The sequence below is a fragment of the Atractosteus spatula genome, unplaced genomic scaffold (assembly GCF_055471065.1).
Source record: "Atractosteus spatula isolate fAtrSpa1 unplaced genomic scaffold, fAtrSpa1.hap1 Scaffold_22, whole genome shotgun sequence".
Lineage (NCBI taxonomy): Eukaryota > Metazoa > Chordata > Actinopteri > Semionotiformes > Lepisosteidae > Atractosteus > Atractosteus spatula.
The window spans coordinates 77,501-102,500 of NW_028296786.1; the positions used below are offsets into that span (position 1 = coordinate 77,501).

Here is a 25,000-nt window from a genome sequence, read left to right on the forward strand (position 1 = left end):
CCTGTGACACTCATTTGCCTGTTTCACAAATTATCATATTTTACTAGAGATTCTGTTTGGGATTCAGATGTGCATTTGGACAGCAATCCCTTTCAAAGAATGTTACGTTCTGGATGAGGTCAAAGGTGCAGGAACACTGTGTTTAGGATGTGTTTGCAGTGATTCTGTGTCTCTAGCTTCAACACAGTGATATATATATATGCTCAGTGATTTATAGGTACATGCCCAGGGCAATAAGCAGTCTGAGGATTTATTTCCAGACGGCATAGAGCTTTGATGCAGTGAAGTAGTGCAACACACTTTATCATTACATTATTAGAATCTATTCTACTTAAATCATTAGGTAGGTTAGGGTTACGGTTAGGTGCAGGAGCACTGTATTTAGGATGTGTTTGCAGTGATTCTGTGTCTCTAGCTTCAACACAGTGATATATATATATATATGCTCAGTGATTTATTGGTACATGCCCAGGGCAATAATCAGAATGAGGATTTATTTCCAGATGGGCTACAGGTAGTGTTGTGAAATACTTCAACACTCTGGATCGCAGATTTAGACCCTCTGCACTCTTACTCCTTAAAAACCAACAAATGAAGATATGTAGCAATCACATTGTAGCAAGGGTGACATTGACTTTGACAGTGCTTCTACTACTGGACTTGGGGTAAATGATCATATTCACCCCAGGTCGCTTCACTAAACACTCCTCACTAAACTTACCAAATTCTCAGAGTAGAGTTATCTGTGAATTCCTTTGACCTGCTGTGGTCTGCACAATTGGTAAGAATCACAGAACAATGAGGGGCCAGTTTTAATATATTGCAATCTTACAGTTTGTTTCATACATTTTTTAGTTATAAAAAATTATTTTAATCCCAAAACAAGAAGCAGTCGTTGTTCATGATGATCACAATTAGAAGTTGTATTGAAATTATATAGATAATCAAAAGCTTGAAAAAGCTAATTGCACAATAATGTTTATTATTTTTTATATAAATTATGGCAATAAAATATGACAGCATTCACAACTAGTACAATTAAATTCAATTGATTTTTATATAACATCTTTCATAACAAGGTTGACCTGAGGCACTTAACATAGCTGGGTGATGATAGATGATGTGAAAGAGTAAAAGCCAGAAGATAACTGAGGAGAGGAACCAAAAACTCCTTAGTTAGGAGGAAAAAAAAACCTCTAGGGGTCCAAGATCAACTGGCAGCCCAACCCCTCTGGGTATGCTAACATAATACAATTAGAAAAATAGTTTGGAGGTTTTTCTGTATTATTGATTTCTTCTTCCAAAGGTGTTAGGCAGGTGAAAATTTGTGATTTCGTCCTGAGCCACGGCACTGTCGTCGTGGTCATCACACCTCTTCATGTACATCCTTGCATCTTTTCTGGTAGTGAATGGCAGGTGACAGCTACAAAAAATAGCATATGCATAATCATTATGATTGTGTTGACAACAAAATTAAAAAATAAAAGCCTAAGGAACTCTGTGCATTAATATTTCTAATATTCACAATTGTGAATCATTTAAAAAACGAATACAGTACAATTAGGCTGTGAAACTGATCAAATGCCATAAGCCCTATTCAAATTCGTGACTGAATTTCCAGGATGGAGACAATTTTATTTTATTCTGTTTAAGAAACTGATCTCTGTCGTAACTAGAAATCCCAGCTCAGTGATAGAAACTAGCCATGTTGGCAGATTATTGCTTTACAGTTTAAAAAGTAATTAATTAATGTGGTCACAAATAATATCTTGGCTTTCAGACCATAATATGCTTTTAACAGTTTACTGAAAAAATGTTTCCTGCAGTTTAGCTCCAAAATGAAAATGAAATGGTTTCATTTTGTGTATGTCAAGGGTGTCCACTTTATAGAAATTCAATTTTAAAACATTGTTGAAATGACAAACCACTGGAAATACAGGTCTATCTAACCTCTAACTCATTAACAATGTTCATTGCTGTTGTCCTTAAACTTTTCAGAAATTTTAATTAAGAAAATAAAGCAATTGTTCCCTAGACTCATCTTTTGTGTTCTGTTCGCTGTGAATCAGAAAGGTGCTGTTCTTGAAGTCCAGTCAGTCTCTGTTATCTTTCTTCCCAAGAGGAATTCCATCTAATTCCATCAAACTTCTTTTTCTTCTGCTCGCCTAAGGATGAACTGAAATGAAGCAATTAGTATTTCAGTGGCAGAAAATAGGCTGTCATATATACCTCTCCAGTGCTTTTGATGCACAAATGGTGTCCTGCCGAAACATTCTTCTGTTTGGTAATGTTGGGCAGTTTCAAAAGAAGCTTATCAAAAATCTATTTTGTAGATAATGAAAGAAAATAATAAAATCAGAGTAAGAATTATTATCCAGACTTATCTTTCTGTTCTCTTTCAATAAGAACGGTGTCATTAATGAAGTCCAGTCGGTCTCATTCCTTCTCTCTTCCCAAGAGGCTGCCCGTCTAATGCTGCTGAAAACTCCATTGTCCATTCTGGGAATGCTGTGCTGTTCAGATAGTGTCAACAAATTTAAGAAATGGTTCACATCTTTAAATCTTTTTTTGTTTTGTTTAAAGCATGTGGCATTTTTTAGCAGTAACAAATGGAACAGGAACAGGAGCAGGAAGCTAAAAACACAACGGAGCCAGGCACAACCAGGACCCGGGCTCACACGATGCGGAGATCAGGTGCAGAGCCTCGAGTGAAGTGAGCACCTGGCTTTTAAAGTTGAACTGAAACAGGGTAGGAACAAGGAACAGATGCGGGGAATGAGGCAAATCAGGAAGGGCTGGAGCGCCCTTAAGAGTAGGGGTTTGTGATTGTGATACAGGTTGGCATATTTATTTTATTTTATTAGGTAGATTCTTTTCAACATGCTTTTACATAATATGTTGTAACAATGATTTCAAAAAGAAACTACAGAAGCCTTACAAATTAAAAATATCTCACCGTGCCAATGTGTCTTCAGGCTTCCCATGTACAAAAAGGCCCAAGGACTCCAGCAGTCTTACAACCACTGTCCTGTTTGCCTCACCAGACACGATCTCTATTCTGTTGTAATCCACGATGACCCCGTTTTTCAGGTGATTTATCATGTCCTTCCTCGCCTGTTGAGAGGTCATCCTGATCTCCTCTGCCGTGGAGAGGCAGAGGAGATAAAAGCTTTATTTTATGATCATTCGTCCAACCACTCCAGAGATTGTCCTTCTCCATTAAACGACTTCCTGGAGACACCGTAATCATATAGGAGCTCTTCTCCCACTACAATCTCTCTTTTTGCCAAGAACAGAATTGTTATGTCAGTCTTTTCGTCAATTACAAAAGATTCTTTAATTGGTCTGAGGTTGGCTTTTTTGTTTGAATGATTTATGCGCCTTCCAATTGTGTCCATATCCGGGTGGCAGGTGCAGTGTTCTTCACGCGAATCAATGCACATTTTTTGTTTAGGTCCATCAAAAAAGAATAGATATCCCATGTCTCCTTCTGCCATCTGTGCCATTAGGGCTTCTCCAGCTGTCTTTGTGATAACCTTGCCATGGTAATCACATACCACCTCTCCCTTCTGGAAACGCCTGGAAGTTATAACCTTCTTCCCTTTCACAGGATCGTCAACGATGTGCAGGCCTCTCCAGGTTTGGAGTTTTACCAGATTTTCAATGTCCTTGCCATTTGGTTGGACTTCTACATGCGGCTTCCAGTTCTGAAGTACCTCGGACACAGCTGGTGTATTGGTTGACCATCCCATTTTTTCTATATAATGGGTCACTTGGCTTTCTGTTGGTAACCGTCTATTGTATTGATCTGTAGTGAGATATCAGAAATCCACCCAAAGAATATATCCAGTAATAGACTCTTGAAATATTACTCTTTAAAAAGGGAAGAAATCCTGTTCTTACCGAATATGTTCTGTTGCCTCCTTTTCCTCTGCTCAGCTCTCCATCTATTGTAACAGTGGCGATCGTGAATGCCGGTCACTCTCAGGCGCTCTTTCTTTCTAGGAGGCTGCCCATCTAATGTCACGGGAAAAATCTGTATCAGCTTCTGGAAGGCTGCAGCATCATCCATCTTTGGGCATCTATATGCAGCAGCTGCCACAGTGGACCTATTTATAAAAAGAAAACTTAAATATCTCAGATCTAAGACAGAGTGGCTAAAAGGTAACTGAAAGAGGGATATTGAATTAAAACTTACCGTATAGCAGCTGTACGTTCTTGTCCATAGCCTGAAGATTGCTCTCCTGATGATGAACTGAAGTTTAAAAAAATATGAGAAATTTATGTTTATCCTAAATATTGACTTTCAAATACTGAATTTGGATATCACTGTGACACTTACAGAGATCCTGCTTCTACAATGCCATGAATTAGTTCGCTGGCTGAGCACATGTCCTCATCTGTCAGCCTTCTGGCTAGGTTTTCAACAGTTCCATTTGAAACACCTAAATAATCATTCAGGACAGTTTTCTGATCAATAGGTAGCTTCTTTATTTCCATTTCAAATGCCCTTCTTGCAACATAGCAAGTAATCAGTGGTAGGTGGTACCTGCAAAACAAACATATATAAAATAGTTGTTTTCAAGCCACAGAAAAGTAAAAAGAAAATACATCAAAATAATTATATAATTCAATTTACTTCTCATGCAGTCTTCGCAGATCATAGGTAGGATTGTGAACTGGTTCTCCTCCTGCATACACAAAAAAATGTTCTATTTCCATCCTGCAGTTTGCATCACAGCGTAAGTTAATGAAGTAGCAGTGAAACATCTGAGAAAATAAAAAAAATAAAAATGCAGTTTAAATGCAGTATTCTTCACATACCATTGAATGCTAAAGACAGTTTTTAGCAATGAAATATCAAAATATAACCTTCAACTCACCTTTTCCTCTTCTTCATTTAGTGCAAAGGAAGCTAGTCGCTGAGTTGCAGCCATGCGCTCTTTGACAGAGATTATTACCCTGTTTTGCCCACTTTTATTCACAACAATTTTTCGCCGTATCCAATCCAGGACCTGAATTCAGAAGATTTTTTTAGTACAAATATTAATTAAAAACAATTTCTCGAAAAGAACATCTATAATCAAAATTCTTGGTTGTATGAAGGGATGCTTACTGTCATATTCTTTACCACCCCTGGGCGCTGAAGGTGCTTCAGCTGGAGAATGGCCTGCAGGTAAAGCATCACAACAATCCGTTCACTTGTGGTGATGTCTGCAGAGGCGTGTGTCTTGCCCAGTATCCGCTGCACATCTTTCTTTGCAACACTCAACACCTTCAAGCAATCGCTTAGTTTAGGTGGAGGACTCTGCAGCTGTGTTAGTCTGGGGGAGAGAGAACAATACTATCAGCCTCCAAAAGGCAAAATTCATGTGTTTGAATAGAAAAGCAAGTACAAGTTGAACCAACATTTAATAAGTAAAGTACCTCTTTCTGGTTATTTCCTGTCTGACACTCTTGTTGTTTCTCTTTTTTATATCCTTTAGATTGCTCTGGAAGTCTATTAAACTCTTAGCTAGACTGGGATCCTCCACTTGCAGGTTAGTGTTTTTTCGGATGAAGAGCAGGAATCTGCTGATATTAATGATATAACCTGCAATGGTCTGGTGAGACAACCCAGTCATCTTCAACTGGGAAACAAATGTCTGCATTTTGGAAAGGTCCTTCAGAAAACTTAAGGAAACATCTGATGGATCCATAAAAAACAGGAACCTGGAGACATTTTCAACCTGAAAAACATATATAGAGAAAGTCATTATTTTTATGACCAACATCCTGTGAAGTTTAAGCCGAGTAAAACCATGTACCAAATACCTACCTCCTTGGAGCAGTTTACCATTCCCAGGCCCTGGATAAGGTATTGTTTAAAGCCAGCCAGGAGAGGAGAATCAAGAGAGTGTTTTCTGTAAAGTCCAGCCAGGGCAACTCTTTTTCGGAGAGCTTTTAGATTACCTTTAACTGACACCCTGTAGATATAAGACACATGGACAATTACATGTATTATAAGTGTTTCCGTTTTCTTAGTTGGCTTCTGGGAGAAAATGGCTTTAGATGTGGCCCTGTGTGAATGTGTATATCTACCAATTCACTGACATCCCAATTAAGGCTACATTTTTTCTTGCCTCTGTGAAACAAAATCTAATTTTATACATACAACGTGCAAATAAAAAATAAAGCACTAGAAACCCTATTGAGCAGAGAGTCTTACTGTTCCCCATCTTCCCCTTCCTCCTCCGCTTCTGCTTCAGTTTCTGGAGCAGCCTCTGGCATCTCTTCCTCCTGGACAGTGGCCTCTTGCTCAGGGCCGCTGGAATGCAGGTAGATTCTTTTCAACATGCTTTTACATAATATGTTGTAACAGTGATTTCAAAAAGAAACTACAGAAGCCTTACATATTAAAAATATCTCACCGTGCCAATGTGTCTTCAGGCTTCCCACGTACAAAAAGGCCCGAGGACTCTAGCAGTCTTACAACCGCTATCCTGTTTGCCTCACCAGACACAATTTCTATTCTGTGGTAATCCACGATGACCCCGTTCTTCAGGTGATTCATCATGTCCTCCCTCGCCTGTTGAGAGGCCATCCTGATCTCTTCTGCCGTGGCGTGCTTCATACACGCCCTCTTCAAGTGAGCAGGAAGCTGATCAAAAGTATTCAGGCACATCTTGCACACCAGGGGAATCCTCGCGGGTTTCCTTTGAAAATAAATTATACCATCTGTGTATAGAAACAAGCTAAGACTGATTTCTTAAATTATCCTTAATTTTCTCTCTCATAGTTTGAGCATAATGATTTCATTGTATTTATATAAGAATTGGTCATTGCTCCAAAATAAATAATGGTTTCATAAAAAAGTGAACACTTACTTGGTCTCAGTCACAGACTTTCCAATAGGAGCCATTGTGGAGTTCAGCAACTGCAGGTCCTAGAAGTGGGGAAGGAATTTTAAAAGAGAAATTGAATTACAATACAGAAGGAATGGCTGAGGGATCACTGAAATATATATATATACAAATTCCAAAGACTGAGTCCATATAGAAACAACTACCTTTCATATTCAGTATAAGATGGAAGATGAATTGGCCCTGAAAATCCACTGCAATGAGAAACTGCTCATGCCATTGCATATGAACAAACATACATTCTCATCTATATTCATTTGCAGTTACACTATTGCAATTAATCAATTAATCACATGATGAGATTCTTGATATTAGATTAGTAAAAACAATATCAATGCACTGAGAGACGCTTAAGAATAAAGATGCATCTGCCTGACTGCATATTAGTTTTAAAAGGTTATCAGCAAATGCATTTAAAAGTAAAAATATAAAGTCTTACCTCTTGATCGTAGTGGTGATTCAATAACCAGGACCTTAGTCAAGTCTCAGAGTTACTGTACCTCCTGTCTCGATTGCAGGTGAAAAGTGAAAGTTATATTGCACTCAGCAGAAAGTTACCCCGAGCAAAGACTCCACCCCTCCCAGAAAACAGCACTCCCCTTTGGCAAAGCAGTGGGTGGAGGAAGCCTTTGCTACCATTATCAAACACAGAAATCGTTATAATTTAATTTTAAAAACATGGCTAAGCATGGGTTTAAAGTATATTCAACGGTGCAAGTGCATTCAAAGAAATAGAGTTTCCCAAGCCCTCAGAAAGAATTGCCATTTCTAAAGATGTCTAGTTTCAAGCATTAACATCCAAAGTACCTGTCTTAGCTGGAGCAGGGAGTTTGCTAAGCCACCTGAAAGAATTACCATATCCAAAGATGTCTAGCTTCAAGCATTAACATCCAAAGTACCTGTCTTAGCTGGGCCAGGTAGTTTGCCAAGCCATGTGAAAGAATTACCATTTCCAAAGAAGTCTGTTGTAAGCCAGGTTCAATCATGACCATCCAAAGTACCGGTCGTCCCTTGGGGCGAGAGGGTTTCCTGTGTGTCTAGGATGTGTACTTCCCTTAAATAAAGGGTGAATATGGGTACCATAGGTATTAAATCTCTCAAAGCTCAGAGTTAAACTAAAAAACCCTTGGTAAGTGTGTTATAACATGGATGGGTATTTATAGTCCAGTGCCTCCTATTTGGTGTCCCCTGAAGGCGTTTTGAACCCAGCAGGTGACACTGATTTAGTTTTACTTGGCCCTGATTATACAATAAAGGATAAGTAACCAGAAAGAGGTGGTATTTCGATTTTACAGTACATAAAAAAATACATACTTTCCACAGCTCAGCATGCACATGCTATTAGATTAGATATTAGATATTAGATTAATAAAAAATATCAAGGCACTGAGGCTAATTAATAAAGATGCTTTTGACTGACTGGACCTTGGAGCAAGGTGTGTAAATTACAACAGACATCTTTAGAAATGGTAATTCTTTCAGGTGGCTTGGCAAATTTACTGCCCCACCTAAGACAGGTACTTTGGATGTTAATGCTTGAAACTAGACATCACAACTGATCGTATTTTACTAGAGATTCTGTTTGGGATTCAGATGTGCATTCGGACAGCAATCCCTTTCAAGAAATGATACGTTCTGGATGAGGTCAAAGGTGCTGGAACACTGTATTTAGGATGCGATTGTGTGTCTCCTGCTTCAACGCAGTGATATACTGTATATTGATGTGCTCCTGTAATTTCTTGGTACATGCCCAGGGCAGTAAGCAGTCTGAGGATTTATTTCCAGACGGCATAGAGCAGTGAAGCAGTGAAGTAGTGCAACACACTGGATCATTATATTATTAGAATCTATTTGTTTAACATGCACGGGTCTGTCTCAATGGATGCAGTGCTCCTGAAAGGGCTCTCAAACCCTGCATTTCAGATGCCTAGCTGTATCCCTCACATGTGGCACCTCAGAATGACTTCTACTTTATTCTACTTAAATTATTACATTATACACAATTTGAGTTCATTTTTAAAAGTAAAGGGTAATGAAAGGAATGAAAGATATGTAGCAATCACATTGTAACAGGGGTGACAGTGACTTTTTGCTTGTACTAAGCATTAGTACCTAAGTCCACTAGTGGACTTCTGGTACCTTTAGGGTACGGTGTTCCCTGAAGGGCTCTCAAACCCCGCATTTCAGATGCCCAGCTGTATCGCTGATGTGTTGCACCTCAGAATCACTTTTAAACCTTACATCTGGTATCTTTAATCCCTATTGCTCAACACATGGTGAAAGTATTGCATACATGTGTCTGAAAATGAGCAATGGGCCCCTGAGAGACTCATTTGCCTGATTCACAAATGATCACATTTGACTAGAGATTCTGTTTGGGATTCAGTTGTGCATTCTGACAGCAATCCCTTTCAAAAAACGATACATTCTGGATGAGTTCAAAGGTGCAGGAACACTGTATTTAGGATGTGTTTGCAGATATTCTGTGTCTCTAGCTTCAACACAGTGATATTCTTGATATTAGATTAGTAAAAACAATATCAATGCACTGAGAGACGCTTAAGAATAAAGATGCATCTGCCTAACTGCATATTAGTTTTAAAAGGTTATCAGCAAATGCATTTAAAAGTAAAAATGTAAAGTCTTACCTCTTGATCGTAGTGGTGATTCAATATCCAGGACCTTAGTCAAGTCTCAGAGTTACTGTACCTCCTGTCTCGATTGCAGGTGAAAAGTGAAAGGTATATTGCACTCAGCAGAAAGTTACCCCGAGCAAAGACTCTACCCATCCCAGAAAACAGCACTCCCCTTTGGCAAACCAGTGGGTGGAGGAAGCCTTTGCTACCATTATCAAACACAGAAATCGTTATAATTTAATTTTAAAAACATGGCTAAGCATGGGTTTAAAGTATATTCAACGGTGCAGGTGCATTCAAAGAAATAGAGTTTCCCAAGCCCTCAGAAAGAATTACCATTTCTAAAGATGTCTAGTTTCAAGCATTAACATCCAAACTACCTGTCTTAGCTGGAGCAGGGAGCTTGCTAAGCAACCTGAAAGAATTACCATATCCAAAGATGTCTAGTTTCAAGCATTAACATCCAAAGTACCTGTCTTAGCTGGGCCAGGTAGTTTGCCAAGCCATGTGAAAGAATTACCATTTCCAAAGAAGTCTGTTGTAAGCCAGGTTCAATCATGACCATCCAAAGTACTGGTCGTCCCTTGGGGCGAGAGGGTTTCCTGTGTGTCTAGGATGTGTACTTCCCTTAAATAAAGGGTGAATATGGGTACCATAGGTATTAAATATCTCAAAGCTCAGAGTTAAACTAAAAAACCCTTGGTGAGTGTGTTATAACATGGATGGGTATTTATAGTCCAGTGCCTCCTATTTGGTGTCTCCTGAAGGCGTTTTGAACCCAGCAGGTGACACTGATTTAGATTTATTTGGCCCTGATTATACAATAAAGGATAAGTAATCAGAAAGAGGAGGTATTTCGATTTTACAGTACATAAAAAATACATACATTCCACAGCTCAGCATGCACATGGTGATATTCCTGATATTAGATTAATTAAAAATATCAAGGCACTGAGGCTAATTAACAAAGATGCTTTTGACTGACTGGACCTTGGAGCAAGGTGTGTAAATTACAACAGACATCTTTAGAAAAAGTAATTCTTTCAGGTGGCTTGGCAAATTTACTGCCCCACCTAAGACAGATACTTTGGATGTTAATGCTTGAAACTAGATATCACAACTGATCGTATTTTACTAGAGATTCTGTTTGGGATTCAGATGTGCATTCGGACAGCAATCCCTTTCAAGAAATGATACGTTCTGGATGAGGTCAAAGGTGCTGGAACACTGTATTTAGGATGCGATTGTGTGTCTCCTGCTTCAACGCAGTGATATACTGTATATAGATGTGCTCCTGTAATTTCTTGGTACATGCCCAGGGCAGTAAGCAGTCTGAGGATTTATTTCCAGACGGCATAGAGCAGTGAAGCAGTGAAGTAGTGCAACACACTGGATCATTATATGATTAGAATCTATTCTACTTAAATTATTACATTATACACAATTTGAGTTCATTTTAAAAAGTAAAAGGTAATGAAAGGAATGCATTTTCATAAGAAAGATAATATCGATATGCATGTGATAATCGTCCTTATATCATGTAGTGCGTCATTTGCACACTTTGTGGGCTTGAAATACAAAGAAAATCATGTTCTATGGTACAAGATAAATACAAAACTTAAGCTTGTTTAAATTAGATTTGTTTATAAAGCATAAGCATTACATTACATTAATATATGTGAAAATAACATTTTAGAATCATACGTTTAGTATATTTAGTCCCTAATGCTGAAGGAAATGATCATTTGTTTAACATGCACAGGTGTGTCTCAAAGGATGCATTGCTCCTGAAGGGCTCTCAAACCCTGCATTTCAGATGCCTAGCTGTATCCTTCAAATGTGGCACCTCAGAATGACTTCTAACCTTACCTGTGGTGTCTATAATCCCTATTGCTTAATGCATGGTGAAAGCTTTGTATATATGTGTCTAACAATAAGGAATGGGCCCCTGTGACACTCATTTGCCTGTTTCACAAATTATCATATTTTACTAGAGATTCTGTTTGGGATTCAGATGTGCATTTGGACAGCAATCCCTTTCGAAGAATGTTACGTTCTGGATGAGGTCAAAGGTGCAAGAACACTGTGTTTAGGATGTGTTTGCAGTGATTCTGTGTCTCTAGCTTCAACACAGTGATATATATATATATATGCTCAGTGATTTATAGGTACATGCCCAGGGCAATAAGTAGACTGAGGATTTATTTCCAGACGGCATAGAGCTTTGATGCAGTGAAGTAGTGCAACACACTTTATCATTACATTATAAGAATCTATTCTACTTAAATCATTAGGTAGGTTAGGGTTACGGTTAGGTGCAGGAGCACTGTATTTAGGATGTGTTTATATATATATATGCTCACTGATTTTTTGGTACATGCCCAGGGCAATAATCATTATGAGGATTTATTTCCAGATGTGCTAGAGGTAGTGTTGTGAAATACTTCATCACACTGGATTGCAGGTTTAAACCCCCTGCACTCTTACTCCTTAAAAACCAACAAATGCAGATATGTAGCAATCACATTGTAACAGGGATGACTGTGACTTAATTCTTGTACTAGTAAACTTCTGGTACCTTTAGGGTACGGTGTTCCCTGAAGGGCTCTCAAACCCCGCATTTCAGATGCCTAGCTGTATCGCTGATGTGTTGCACCTCAGAATCACTTTTAAACCTTACCTCTGGTATCTTTAATCCCTATTGCTCAACGCATGGTGAAAGTATCGCATACATGTGTCTGAAAATGAGCAATGGGCCCCTGAGAGACTCATTTGCCTGTTTCACAAATGATCATATTTGACTAGAGATTCTGTTTGGGATTCAGTTGTGCATTCTGACAGCAATCCCTTTCAAGAAATGATACGCTCTGGATGAGGTCAAAGGTGCTGGAACACTGTATTTCGGATGCGATTGTGTGTCTCCTGTAATGTCTTGGTACATGCCCAGGGCAGTGGCATATATAGATGTGCTCCTGTAATGTCTTGGTACATGCCCAGGGCAGTAAGCAGTCTGAGGATTTATTTCCAGACGGCATAGAGCAGTGAAGCAGTGAAGTAGTGCAACACACTGGATCATTATATTATTAGAATGTATTTGTTTAACATGCACGGGTCTGTCTCAATGGATGCAGTGCTCCTTAAAGGGCTCTCAAACCCTGCATTTCAGATGCCTAGCTGTATCCCTCACATGTGGCACCTCAGAATGACTTCTACTTTATTCTACTTAAATTATTACATTATACACAATTTGAGTTCATTTTTAAAAGTAAAAGGTAATGAAAGGAATGGAAGATATGTAGCAATCACATTGTAACAGGGGTGGCAGTGACTTAATGCTTGTACTAAGCATTAGTACCTAAGTCCACTAGTGGACTTCTGGTACCTTTAGGGTACGGTGTTCCCTGAAGGGCTCTCAAACCCCGCATTTCAGATGCCTAGCTGTATCGCTGATGTGTTGCACCTCAGAATCACTTTTAAACCTTACATCTGGTATCTTTAATCCCTATTGCTCAACGCATGTTAAAAGTATTGCATACATGTGTCTGAAAAAGAGCAATGGGCCCCTGAGAGACTCATTTGCCTGTTTCACAAATGAACATATTTGACTAGAGATTCTGTTTGGGATTCAGTTGTGCATTCTGACTGCAATCCCTTTCAAAAAACGATACATTCTGGATGAGTTCAAAGTTGCAGGAACACTGTATTTATGATGTGTTTGCAGTTATTCTGTGTCTCTAGCTTCAACACAGTGATATATATATATATGCTCACTGATTTTTTGGTACATGCCCAGGGCAATAATCATTATGAGGATTTATTTCCAGATGTGCTAGAGGTAGTGTTGTGAAATACTTCATCACACTGGATTGCAGGTTTAAACCCCCTGCACTCTTACTCCTTAAAAACCAACAAATGGAGATATGTAGCAATCACATTGTAACAGGGGTTAGAGTGACTTAATGTTTGCACTAGTAAACTTCTGGTACCTTTAGGGTACGGTGTTCCTTGAAGGGCTCTCAAACCCCGCATTTCAGATGCCTAGCTGTATCGCTGATCTGTTGCACCTCAGAATCACTTTTAAACCTTACATCTGGTATCTTTAATCCCTATTGCTCAACGCATGGTAAAAGTATTGCATACATGTGTCTGAAAATGAGCAATGGGCCCCAGAGAGACTCATTTGCCTGTTTCACAAATGAACATATTTGACTAGAGATTCTGTTTGGGATTCAGTTGTGCATTCTGACTGCAATCCCTTTCAAAAAACGATACATTCTGGATGAGTTCAAAGTTGCAGGAACACTGTATTTATGATGTGTTTGCAGTTATTCTGTGTCTCTAGCTTCAACACAGTGATATATATATATATATGCTCACTGATTTTTTGGTACATGCCCAGGGCAATAATCATTATGAGGATTTATTTCCAGATGTGCTAGAGGTAGTGTTGTGAAATACTTCATCACACTGGATTGCAGGTTTAAACCCCCTGCACTCTTACTCCTTAAAAACCAACAAATGCAATTTACGAATGCAATACGAATGCCCCCGGCCGTCCCTCTTAATCATGGCCCCAGAGGACAAGATGCAAAGGAAAAGCTACAAACCCTGACAGCTACTCACCCAGCCATCCCCCACAGCTGCCAATCTCCAACACCTCCCCCATTAACACCTCCAGCACTGAAAGTGCTATGTGCACCATCCCCCAGGCCAGGCTGACCAGGCCAGTGCAACACACTTGATCATTATATTATTAGAATCTATTCTACTTAAATTATTACATTCTACACAATTGGAGTTCATTTTAAAAGTAAATGGTAATGAAAGGAATGCATTTTCATAAGAAAGATAATACCGATATGCATGTGATAATCTTCCTTATATCATGTAGTGCGTCATTTGGTCACTTTGTGAGCTTGAAATACAAAGAAAATCATGTTCAATGGTACAAGATAAATACAAATCTTAAGCTTTTATTTTAATTAGATTTGTTTATAAAGCATAAGCAATCATTTATTACATTAATATATGTGAAAATAACGTTTTAGCATCATACGTTTAGTATATTTAGTCTCTAATGCTGAAAGAAATGATCATTTGTTTAACATGCACGGGTCTGTCTCAATGGATGCAGTGCTCCTGAAAGGGCTCTCAAACCCTACATTTCAGATGCTTAGCTGTATCCCTCACATGTGGCACCTCAGAATGACTTCTACTTTATTCTACTTAAATTATTACATTATACACAATTTGAGTTCATTTTAAAAAGTAAAAGGTAATGAAAGGAATGGAAGATATGTAGCAATCACATTGTAACAGAGGTGACAGTGACTTAATGCTTGTATTAAGCATTAGTACCTAAGTCCACTAGTGGACTTCTGGTACCCTTAGGGTACGGTGCTCCCTGAAGGGCTCTCAAACCCCGCATTTCAGATGCCTAGCTGTATCGCTGATGTGTTGCACCTCAGAATCACTTTTAAACCTTACCTCTGGTATCTTTAATCCCTATTGCTCAACGCATGGTAAAAGTATCGCATACATGTGTCTGAAAATGAGCAATGGGCCCCTGAGAGACTCATTTGCCTGTTTCACAAATGATCATATTTGACTACAGATTCTGTTTGGGATTCAGTTGTGCATTCTGACAGCAATCCCTTTCAAAAAACGATACATTCTGGATGAGTTCAAAGGTGCAGGAACACTGTATTTAGGATGTGTTTGCAGTTATTCTGTATCTCTAGCTTCAACACAGTGATATATATATATGCTCCCTGATCTTTTGGTACATGCCCAGGGCAATAATCATTATGAGGTTTTATTTCCAGATGTGCTAGAGGTAGTGTTGTGAAATACTTCATCACACTGGATTGCAGGTTTAAACCCCCTGCACTATTACTCCTTAAAAACCAACAAATACAATTTACGAATGCAATACGAATGCCCCCGGCCGTCCCTCTTAATCATGGCCACAGAGGACAAGATGCAAAGGAAAAGCTACAAACCCTGATAGCTACTCACCCAGCCATCCCCCACAGCTGCCAATCTCCAACACCTCCCCCATTAACACCTCCAGCACTGAAAGTGCTATGTGCACCATCCCCCAGGCCAGGCTGACCAGGCCAGTGCAACATACTGGATCATTATATTATTGGAATCTATTCTACTTAAATTATTACATTCTACACAATTGGAGTTCATTTTAAAAGTAAAAGGTAATGAAAGGAATGCATTTTCATAAGAAAGATAATACCGATATGCATGTGATAATCTTCCTTATATCATGTAGTGCGTCATTTGGTCACTTTGTGAGCTTGAAATACAAAGAAAATCATGTTCTATGGTAAAAGATAAATACAAAACTTAAGCTTTTATTTTAATTAGATTTGTTTATAAAGCATAAGCAATCATTTATTACATTAATATATGTGAAAATAACGTTTTAGCATCATACGTTTAGTATATTTAGTCTCTAATGCTGAAAGAAATGATCATTTGTTTAACATGCACGGGTCTGTCTCAATGGATGCAGTGCTCCTGAAAGGGCTCTCAAACCCTACATTTCAGATGCTTAGCTGTATCCCTCACATGTGGCACCTCAGAATGACTTCTACTTTATTCTACTTAAATTATTACATTATACACAATTTGAGTTCATTTTAAAAAGTAAAAGGTAATGAAAGGAATGGAAGATATATAGCAATCACATTGTAACAGGAGTGACAGTGACTTAATGCTTGTATTAAGCATTAGTACCTAAGTCCACTAGTGGACTTCTGGTACCTTTAGGGTACGGTGCTCCCTGAAGGGCTCTCAAACCCCGCATTTCAGATGCCTAGCTGTATCGCTGATGTGTTGCACCTCAGAATAACTTTTAAACCTTACCTCTGGTATCTTTAATCCCTATTGCTCAAGCATGGTAAAAGTATCGCATACATGTGTCTGAAAATGAGCAATGGGCCCCTGAGAGACTCATTTGCCTGTTTCACAAATGAACATATTTGACTAGAGATTCTGTTTGGGATTCAGTTGTGCATTCTGACTGCAATCCCTTTCAAAAAACGATACATTCTGGATGAGTTCAAAGTTGCAGGAACACTGTATTTAGGATGTCTTTGCAGATATTCTGTGTCTCTAGCTTCAACACAGTGATATATATATATGCTCACTGATTTTTTGGTACATGCCCAAGTCAATAATCATTATGAGGATTTATTTCCAGATGTGCTAGAGGTAGTGTTGTGAAATACTTCATCACACTGGATTGCAGGTTTAAACCCCCTGCACTCTTACTCCTTAAAAACCAACAAATGCAGATATGTAGCAATCACATTGTAACAGGGGTGACAGTGACTTAATGCTTGTACTAAGCATTAGTACCAAAGTCCACTAGTGGACTTCTGGTACCTTTAGGGTACGGTGTTCCTTGAAGGGCTCTCAAACCCCGCATTTCAGATGCCTAGCTGTATCGCTGATGTGTTGCACCTCAGAATCACTTTTAAACCTTACATCTGGTATCTTTAATCCCTATTGCTCAACACATGGTGAAAGTATCGCATACATGTGTCTGAAAATGAGCAATGGGCCCCTGAGAGACTCATTTGCCTGTTTCACAAATGATCACATTTGACTAGAGATTCTGTTTGGGATTCAGTTGTGCATTCTGACAGCAATCCCTTTCAAAAAACGATACATTCTGGATGAGTTCAAAGGTGCAGGAACACTGTATTTAGGATGTCTTTGCAGATATTCTGTGTCTCTAGCTTCAACACAGTGATATATATATATATGCTCACTGATTTTTTGGTACATGCCAAGGGCAATAATCATTATGAGGATTTATTTCCAGATGTGCTAGAGGTAGTGTTGTGAAATACTTCAACACACTGGATTGCGGGTTTAAACCCCCTGCACTCTTACTCGTTAAAAACCAACAAATGCAATTCACTACTAAAAATTACTGCATTTTCTCCTAGAAAGAGCTCTCAATTAATGAAATGCCCCATTGAACTGGCCCTGATTATACAATGCAAGGAGAAGTCTTCTAAGCCAATACTTGTAACCAGAAAGAGGCTGTATTTCAATTATACAATATACAAAACAATACCATTTAACACAAAGATATAGTCCACACCTCAGCATGCACATGATGAGATTCTTGATATTAGATTAGTAAAAACAATATCAATGCACTGAGAGACGCTTAAGAATAAAGATGCATCAGCCTGACTGCATATTAGTTTTAAAGGGTTATCAGCTAATGCATTTAAAAGAAAAAATGTAAAGTCTTACCTCTTGATCGTAGTGGTGATTCAATATCCAGGACCTTAGTCAAGTCTCAGAGTTACTGTACCTCCTGTCTCAATTACAGGTGAAAAGTGAAAGGTATATTGCACTCAGCAGAAAGTTACCCCGAGCAAAGATTCCACCCATCCCAGAAAACAGCACTCCCCTTTGGCAAAGCAGTGGGTGGAGGAAGCCTTTGCTACCATTATCAAACACAGAAATCGTTATAATTTAATTTTAAAAACATGGCTAAGCATGGGTTTAAAGTATATTCAACGGTGCAGGTGCATTCAAAGAAATAGAGTTTCCCAAGCCCTCAGAAAGAATTACCATTTCTAAAGATGTCTAGTTTCAAGCATTAACATCCAAACTACCTGTCTTAGCTGGAGCAGGGAGTTTGCTAAGCCACCTGAAAGAATTACCATATCCAAAGATGTCTAGTTTCAAGCATTACCATCCAAAGTACCTGTCTTAGCTGGGCCAGGTAGTTTGCCAAGCCATGTGAAAGAATTACCATTTCCAAAGAAGTCTGTTGTAAGCCAGGTTCAATCATGACCATCCAAAGTACCGGTCGTCCCTTTGGGCGAGAGGGTTTCCTGTGTGTCTAGGATGTGTTCTTCCCTTAAACTTGGCCCTGATTATACAATAAAGGATAAGTAACCAGAAAGAGGTGGTATTTCAATTTTACAGTACATAAAAAATACATATATTCCACAGCTCAGCGTGCACATGGTGAGATTCCTGATATTAGATTAATAAAAAATATCAAGGTACTGAAGCTAATTAATAAAGATGCTTTTGACTGACTGGACCTTGGAGCAAGGTGTGTAAATTACAACAGACATTTGTAGAAATGGTAATTCTTTCAGGTGGCTTGGCAAATTTACTGCCCCACCTAAGACAAGTACTTTGGATGTTAATGCTTGAAACTAGACATCACAACTGATCGTATTTTACTAGAGATTCTGTTTAGGATTCAGATGTGCATTCGGACAGCAATCCCTTTCAAGAAATGATACGTTCTGGATGAGGTCAAAGGTGCTGGAACACTGTATTTAGGATGCGATTGTGTGTCTCCTGCTTCAACGCAGTGATATACTGTATATTGATGTGTTCCTGTAATTTCTTGGTACATGCCCAGGGCAGTAAGCAGTCTGAGGATTTATTTCCAGACGGCATAGAGCAGTGAAGCAGTGAACTAGTGCAACACACTGGATCATTATATGATTAGAATCTATTCTACTTAAATTATTACATTATACACAATTTGAGTTCATTTTAAAAAGTAAAAGGTAATGAAAGGAATGCATTTTCATAAGAAAGATAATATCGATATGCATGTGATAATCGTCCTTATATCATGTAGTACGTCATTTGCACACTTTGTGGGCTTGAAATACAAAGAAAATCATGTTCTATGGTACAAGATAAATACAAAACTTAAGCTTTTTTTAATTAGATTTGTTTATAAAGCATAAGCATTACATTACATTAATATATGTGAAAATAACATTTTAGAATCATACGTTTAGTATATTTAGTCCCTAATGCTGAAGGAAATGATCATTTGTTTAACATGCACAGGTGTGTCTCAAAGGATGCATTGCTCCTGAAGGGCTCTTAAACCCTGCATTTCAGATGCCTAGCTGTATCCTTCAAATGTGGCACCTCAGAATGACTTCTAACCTTACCTGTGGTGTCTATAATCCCTATTGCTTAATGCATGGTGAAAGCTTTGTATATATGTGTCTAACAATAAGGAATGGGCCCCTGTGACACTCATTTGCCTGTTTCACAAATTATCATATTTTACTAGAGATTCTGTTTGGGATTCAGATGTGCATTTGGACAGCAATCCCTTTCGAAGAATGTTACGTTCTGGATGAGGTCAAAGGTGCAAGAACACTGTGTTTAGGATGTGTTTGCAGTGATTCTGTGTCTCTAGCTTCAACACAGTGATATATATATATATGCTCAGTGATTTATAGGTACATGCCCAGGGCAATAAGTAGACTGAGGATTTATTTCCAGACGGCATAGAGCTTTGATGCAGTGAAGTAGTGCAACACACTTTATCATTACATTATAAGAATCTATTCTACTTAAATCATTAGGTAGGTTAGGGTTACTGTTAGGTGCAGGAGCACTGTATTTAGGATGTGTTTATATATATATATGCTCACTGATTTTTTGGTACATGCCCAGGGCAATAATCATTATGAGGATTTATTTCCAGATGTGCTAGAGGTAGTGTTGTGAAATACTTCATCACACTGGATTGCAGGTTTAAACCCCCTGCACTCTTACTCCTTAAAAACCAACAAATGCAGATATGTAGCAATCACATTGTAACAGGGATGACTGTGACTTAATTCTTGTACTAGTAAACTTCTGGTACCTTTAGGGTACGGTGTTCCCTGAAGGGCTCTCAAACCCCGCATTTCAGATGCCTAGCTGTATCGCTGATGTGTTGCACCTCAGAATCACTTTTAAACCTTACCTCTGGTATCTTTAATCCCTATTGCCCAACGCATGGTGAAAGTATTGCATAGATGTGTCTGAAAATGAGCAATGGGCCCCTGAGAGACTCATTTGCCTGTTTCACAAATGATCATATTTGACTAGAGATTCTGTTTGGGATTCAGTTGTGCATTCTGACAGCAATCCCTTTCAAGAAATGATACGTTCTGGATGAGGTCAAAGGTGCTGGAACACTGTATTTCGGATGCGATTGTGTGTCTCCTGTAATGTCTTGGTACATGCCCAGGGCAGTGGCATATATAGATGTGCTCCTGTAATGTCTTGGTACATGCCCAGGGCAGTAAGCAGTCTGAGGATTTATTTCCAGACGGCATAGAGCAGTGAAGCAGTGAAGTAGTGCAACACACTGGATCATTATATTATTAGAATGTATTTGTTTAACATGCACGGGTCTGTCTCAATGGATGCAGTGCTCCTTAAAGGGCTCTCAAACCCTGCATTTCAGATGCCTAGCTGTATCCCTCACATGTGGCACCTCAGAATGACTTCTACTTTATTCTACTTAAATTATTACATTATACACAATTTGAGTTCATTTTTAAAAGTAAAAGGTAATGAAAGGAATGGAAGATATGTAGCAATCACATTGTAACAGGGGTGGCAGTGACTTAATGCTTGTACTAAGCATTAGTACCTAAGTCCACTAGTTGACTTCTGGTACCTTTAGGGTACGGTGTTCCCTGAAGGGCTCTCAAACCCCGCATTTCAGATGCCTAGCTGTATCGCTGATGTGTTGCACCTCAGAATCACTTTTAAACCTTACATCTGGTATCTTTAATCCCTATTGCTCAACGCATGGTAAAAGTATTGCATACATGTGTCTGAAAAAGAGCAATGGGCCCATGAGAGACTCATTTGCCTGTTTCACAAATGAACATATTTGACTAGAGATTCTGTTTGGGATTCAGTTGTGCATTCTGACTGCAATCCCTTTCAAAAAACGATACATTCTGGATGAGTTCAAAGTTGCAGGAACACTGTATTTATGATGTGTTTGCAGTTATTCTGTGTCTCTAGCTTCAACACAGTGATATATATATATATATGCTCACTGATTTTTTGGTACATGCCCAGGGCAATAATCATTATGAGGATTTATTTCCAGATGTGCTAGAGGTAGTGTTGTGAAATACTTCATCACACTGGATTGCAGGTTTAAACCCCCTGCACTCTTACTCCTTAAAAACCAACAAATGCAGACACACATTCGCATCCGAAATACAGTGTTCCAGCACCTTTGACCTCATCCAGAACGTATCATTTCTTGAAAGGGATTGCTGTCCGAATGCACATCTGAATCCCAGAGAGAATCTCTAGTAAAATACGATCAGTTGTGATGTCTAGTTTCAAGCATTAACATCCAAAGTATCTGTCTTAGGTGGGGCAGTAAATTTGCCAAGCCACCTGAAAGATTTACCATTTCTAAAGATGTCTGTTGTAATTTACACACCTTGCTCCAAGGTCCAGTCAGTCAAAAGCATCTTTATTAATTAGCCTCAGTGCCTTGATATTTTTAATTAATCTAATATCAGGAATGTGATATTGTAACACTGTGGAATGTATGTATTTTTTATGTACTGTAAAATCGAAATACCACCTCTTTCTGGTTACTTATCCTTTATTGTATAATCAGGGCCAAGTTTAAGGGAAGAACACATCCTAGACACACAGGAAACCCTCTCGCCCAAAGGGACGACCGGTACTTTGGATGGTCATGATTGAACCTGGCTTACAACAGACTTCTTTGGAAATGGTAATTCTTTCACATGGCTTGGCAAACTACCTGGCCCAGCTAAGACAGGTACTTTGGATGGTAATGCTTGAAACTAGACATCTTTGGATATGGTAATTCTTTCAGGTGGCTTAGCAAACTCCCTGCTCCAGCTAAGACAGGTAGTTTGGATGTTAATGCTTGAAACTAGACATCTTTAGAAATGGTAATTCTTTCTGAGGGCTTGGGAAACTCTATTTCTTTGAATGCACCTGCACCGTTGAATATACTTTAAACCCATGCTTAGCCATGTTTTTAAAATTAAATTATAACGATTTCTGTGTTTGATAATGGTAGCAAAGGCTTCCTCCACCCACTGCTTTGCCAAAGGGGAGTGCTGTTTTCTGGGATGGGTGGAATCTTTGCTCGGGGTAACTTTCTGCTGAGTGCAATATACCTTTCACTTTTCACCTGTAATTGAGACAGGAGGTACAGTAACTCTGAGACTTGACTAAGGTCCTGGATATTGAATCACCACTACGATCAAGAGGTAAGACTTTACATTTTTTCTTTTAAATGCATTTGCTGATAACCCTTTAAAACTAATATGCAGTCAGGCTGATGCATCTTTATTCTTAAGCGTCTCTCAGTGCATTGATATTGTTTTTACTAATCTAATATCAAGAATCTCATCATGTGCATGCTGAGGTGTGGACTATATCTTTGTGTTAAATGGTATTGTTTTGTATATTGTATAATTGAAATACAGCCTCTTTCTGGTTACAAGTATTGGCTTAGAAGACTTCTCCTTGCATTGTATAATCAGGGCCAGTTCAATGGGGCATTTCATTAATTGAGAGCTCTTTCTAGGAGAAAATGCAGTAATTTTTAGTAGTGAATTGCATTTGTTGGTTTTTAACGAGTAAGAGTGCAGGGGGTTTAAACCCGCAATCCAGTGTGTTGAAGTATTTCACAACACTACCTCTAGCACATCTGGAAATAAATCCTCATAATGATTATTGCCCTTGGCATGTACCAAAAAATCAGTGAGCATATATATATATATCACTGTGTTGAAGCTAGAGACACAGAATATCTGCAAAGACATCCTAAATACAGTGTTCCTGCACCTTTGAACTCATCCAGAATGTATCGTTTTTTGAAAGGGATTGCTGTCAGAATGCACAACTGAATCCCAAACAGAATCTCTAGTCAAATGTGATCATTTGTGAAACAGGCAAATGAGTCTCTCAGGGGCCCATTGCTCATTTTCAGACACATGTATGCGATACTTTCACCATGTGTTGAGCAATAGGGATTAAAGATACCAGATGTAAGGTTTAAAAGTGATTCTGAGGTGCAACACATCAGCGATACAGCTAGGCATCTGAAATGCGGGGTTTGAGAGCCCTTCAAGGAACACCGTACCCTAAAGGTACCAGAAGTCCACTAGTGGACTTTGGTACTAATGCTTAGTACAAGCATTAAGTCACTGTCACCCCTGTTACAATGTGATTGCTACATATCTGCATTTGTTGGTTTTTAAGGAGTAAGAGTGCAGGGGGTTTAAACCTGCAATCCAGTGTGATAAAGTATTTCACAACACTACCTCTAGCACATCTGGAAATAAATCCTCATAATGATTATTGACTTGGGCATGTACCAAAAAATCAGTGAGCATATATATATATATCACTGTGTTGAAGCTAGAGACACAGAATATCTGCAAAGACATCCTAAATACAGTGTTCCTGCAACTTTGAACTCATCCAGAATGTATCGTTTTTTGAAAGGGATTGCTGTCAGAATGCACAACTGAATCCCAAACAGAATCTCTAGTCAAATGTGATCATTTGTGAAACAGGCAAATGAGTCTCTCAGGGGCCCATTGCTCATTTTCAGACACATGTATGCGATACTTTCACCATGTGTTGAGCAATAGGGATTAAAGATACCAGAGGTAAGGTTTAAAAGTGATTCTGAGGTGCAACACATCAGCGATACAGCTATGCATCTGAAATGCGGGGTTTGAGAGCCCTTCAGGGAACACTGTACCCTAAAGGTACCAGAAGTCCATTAGTGGACTTAGGTACTAATGCTTAGTACAAGCAAAAAGTCACTGTCACCCCTGTTACAATGTGATTGCTACATATCTTTCATTCCTTTCATTACCTTTTACTTTTAAAAATGAACTCAAATTATGTATAATGTAATAATTTAAGCAGAATAAAGTAGAAGTCATTCTGAGGTGCCACATGTGAGGGATACAGCTAATCATCTGAAATGCAGGGTTTGAGAGCCCTTTCAGGAGCACTGCATCCATTGAGACAGACCCGTGCATGTTAAACAAATAGATTCTAATAATATAATGATCCAGTGTGTTGCACTACTTCACTGCTTCACTGCTCTATGCCGTCTGGAAATATATCCTCAGACTGCTTACTGCCCTGGGCATGTACCAAGACATTACAGGAGCACATCTATATATGCCACTGCGTTGAAGCAGGAGACACACATTCGCATCCGAAATACAGTGTTCCAGCACCTTTGACCTCATCCAGAACGTATCATTTCTTGAAAGGGATTGCTGTCCGAATGCACATCTGAATCCCAAACAGAATCTCTAGTAAAATACGATCATTTGTGAAACAGGCAAATGAGTCTCTCAGGGGCCCATTGCTCATTTTCAGACACATGTATGCAATACTTTTACCATGCGTTGAGCAATAGGGATTAAAGATACCAGAGGTAAGGTTTAAAAGTGATTCTGAGGTGCAACACATCAGCGATACAGCTAGGCATCTGAAATTCGGGGTTTGAGAGCCCTTCAAGGAACAGTTTGAAGTGCAGGAACACTGTGTTTGCAGTTATTCTGTGTCTCTAGCTTCAACACAGTGATATATATATATGCTCACTGATTTTTTGGT

The 25,000-nt window shown here is 38.8% G+C and overlaps 1 protein-coding gene across 1 annotated transcript in view; it reads right to left on the minus strand.

Moving 5' to 3' along the window:
- Window positions 1-3,182: 3,182 nt before the first annotated feature.
- The window catches only part of LOC148808345 (uncharacterized), a 51,705-nt gene continuing 29,887 nt past the window's right edge, over window positions 3,183-25,000 (minus strand). The window contains exons 2-8 of the mRNA XM_088909419.1: window positions 6,411-6,622; window positions 5,819-5,966; window positions 5,428-5,603; window positions 5,203-5,324; window positions 4,199-4,255; window positions 3,904-4,095; window positions 3,183-3,808 (exon numbers count right to left, since the gene is read on the minus strand). Of these exons, the coding sequence (XP_088765545.1) occupies window positions 3,183-3,808; window positions 3,904-4,095; window positions 4,199-4,255; window positions 5,203-5,324; window positions 5,428-5,603; window positions 5,819-5,966; window positions 6,411-6,622 (1,533 nt within the window). The remainder of the gene's footprint in view (window positions 3,809-3,903; window positions 4,096-4,198; window positions 4,256-5,202; window positions 5,325-5,427; window positions 5,604-5,818; window positions 5,967-6,410; window positions 6,623-25,000) is intronic.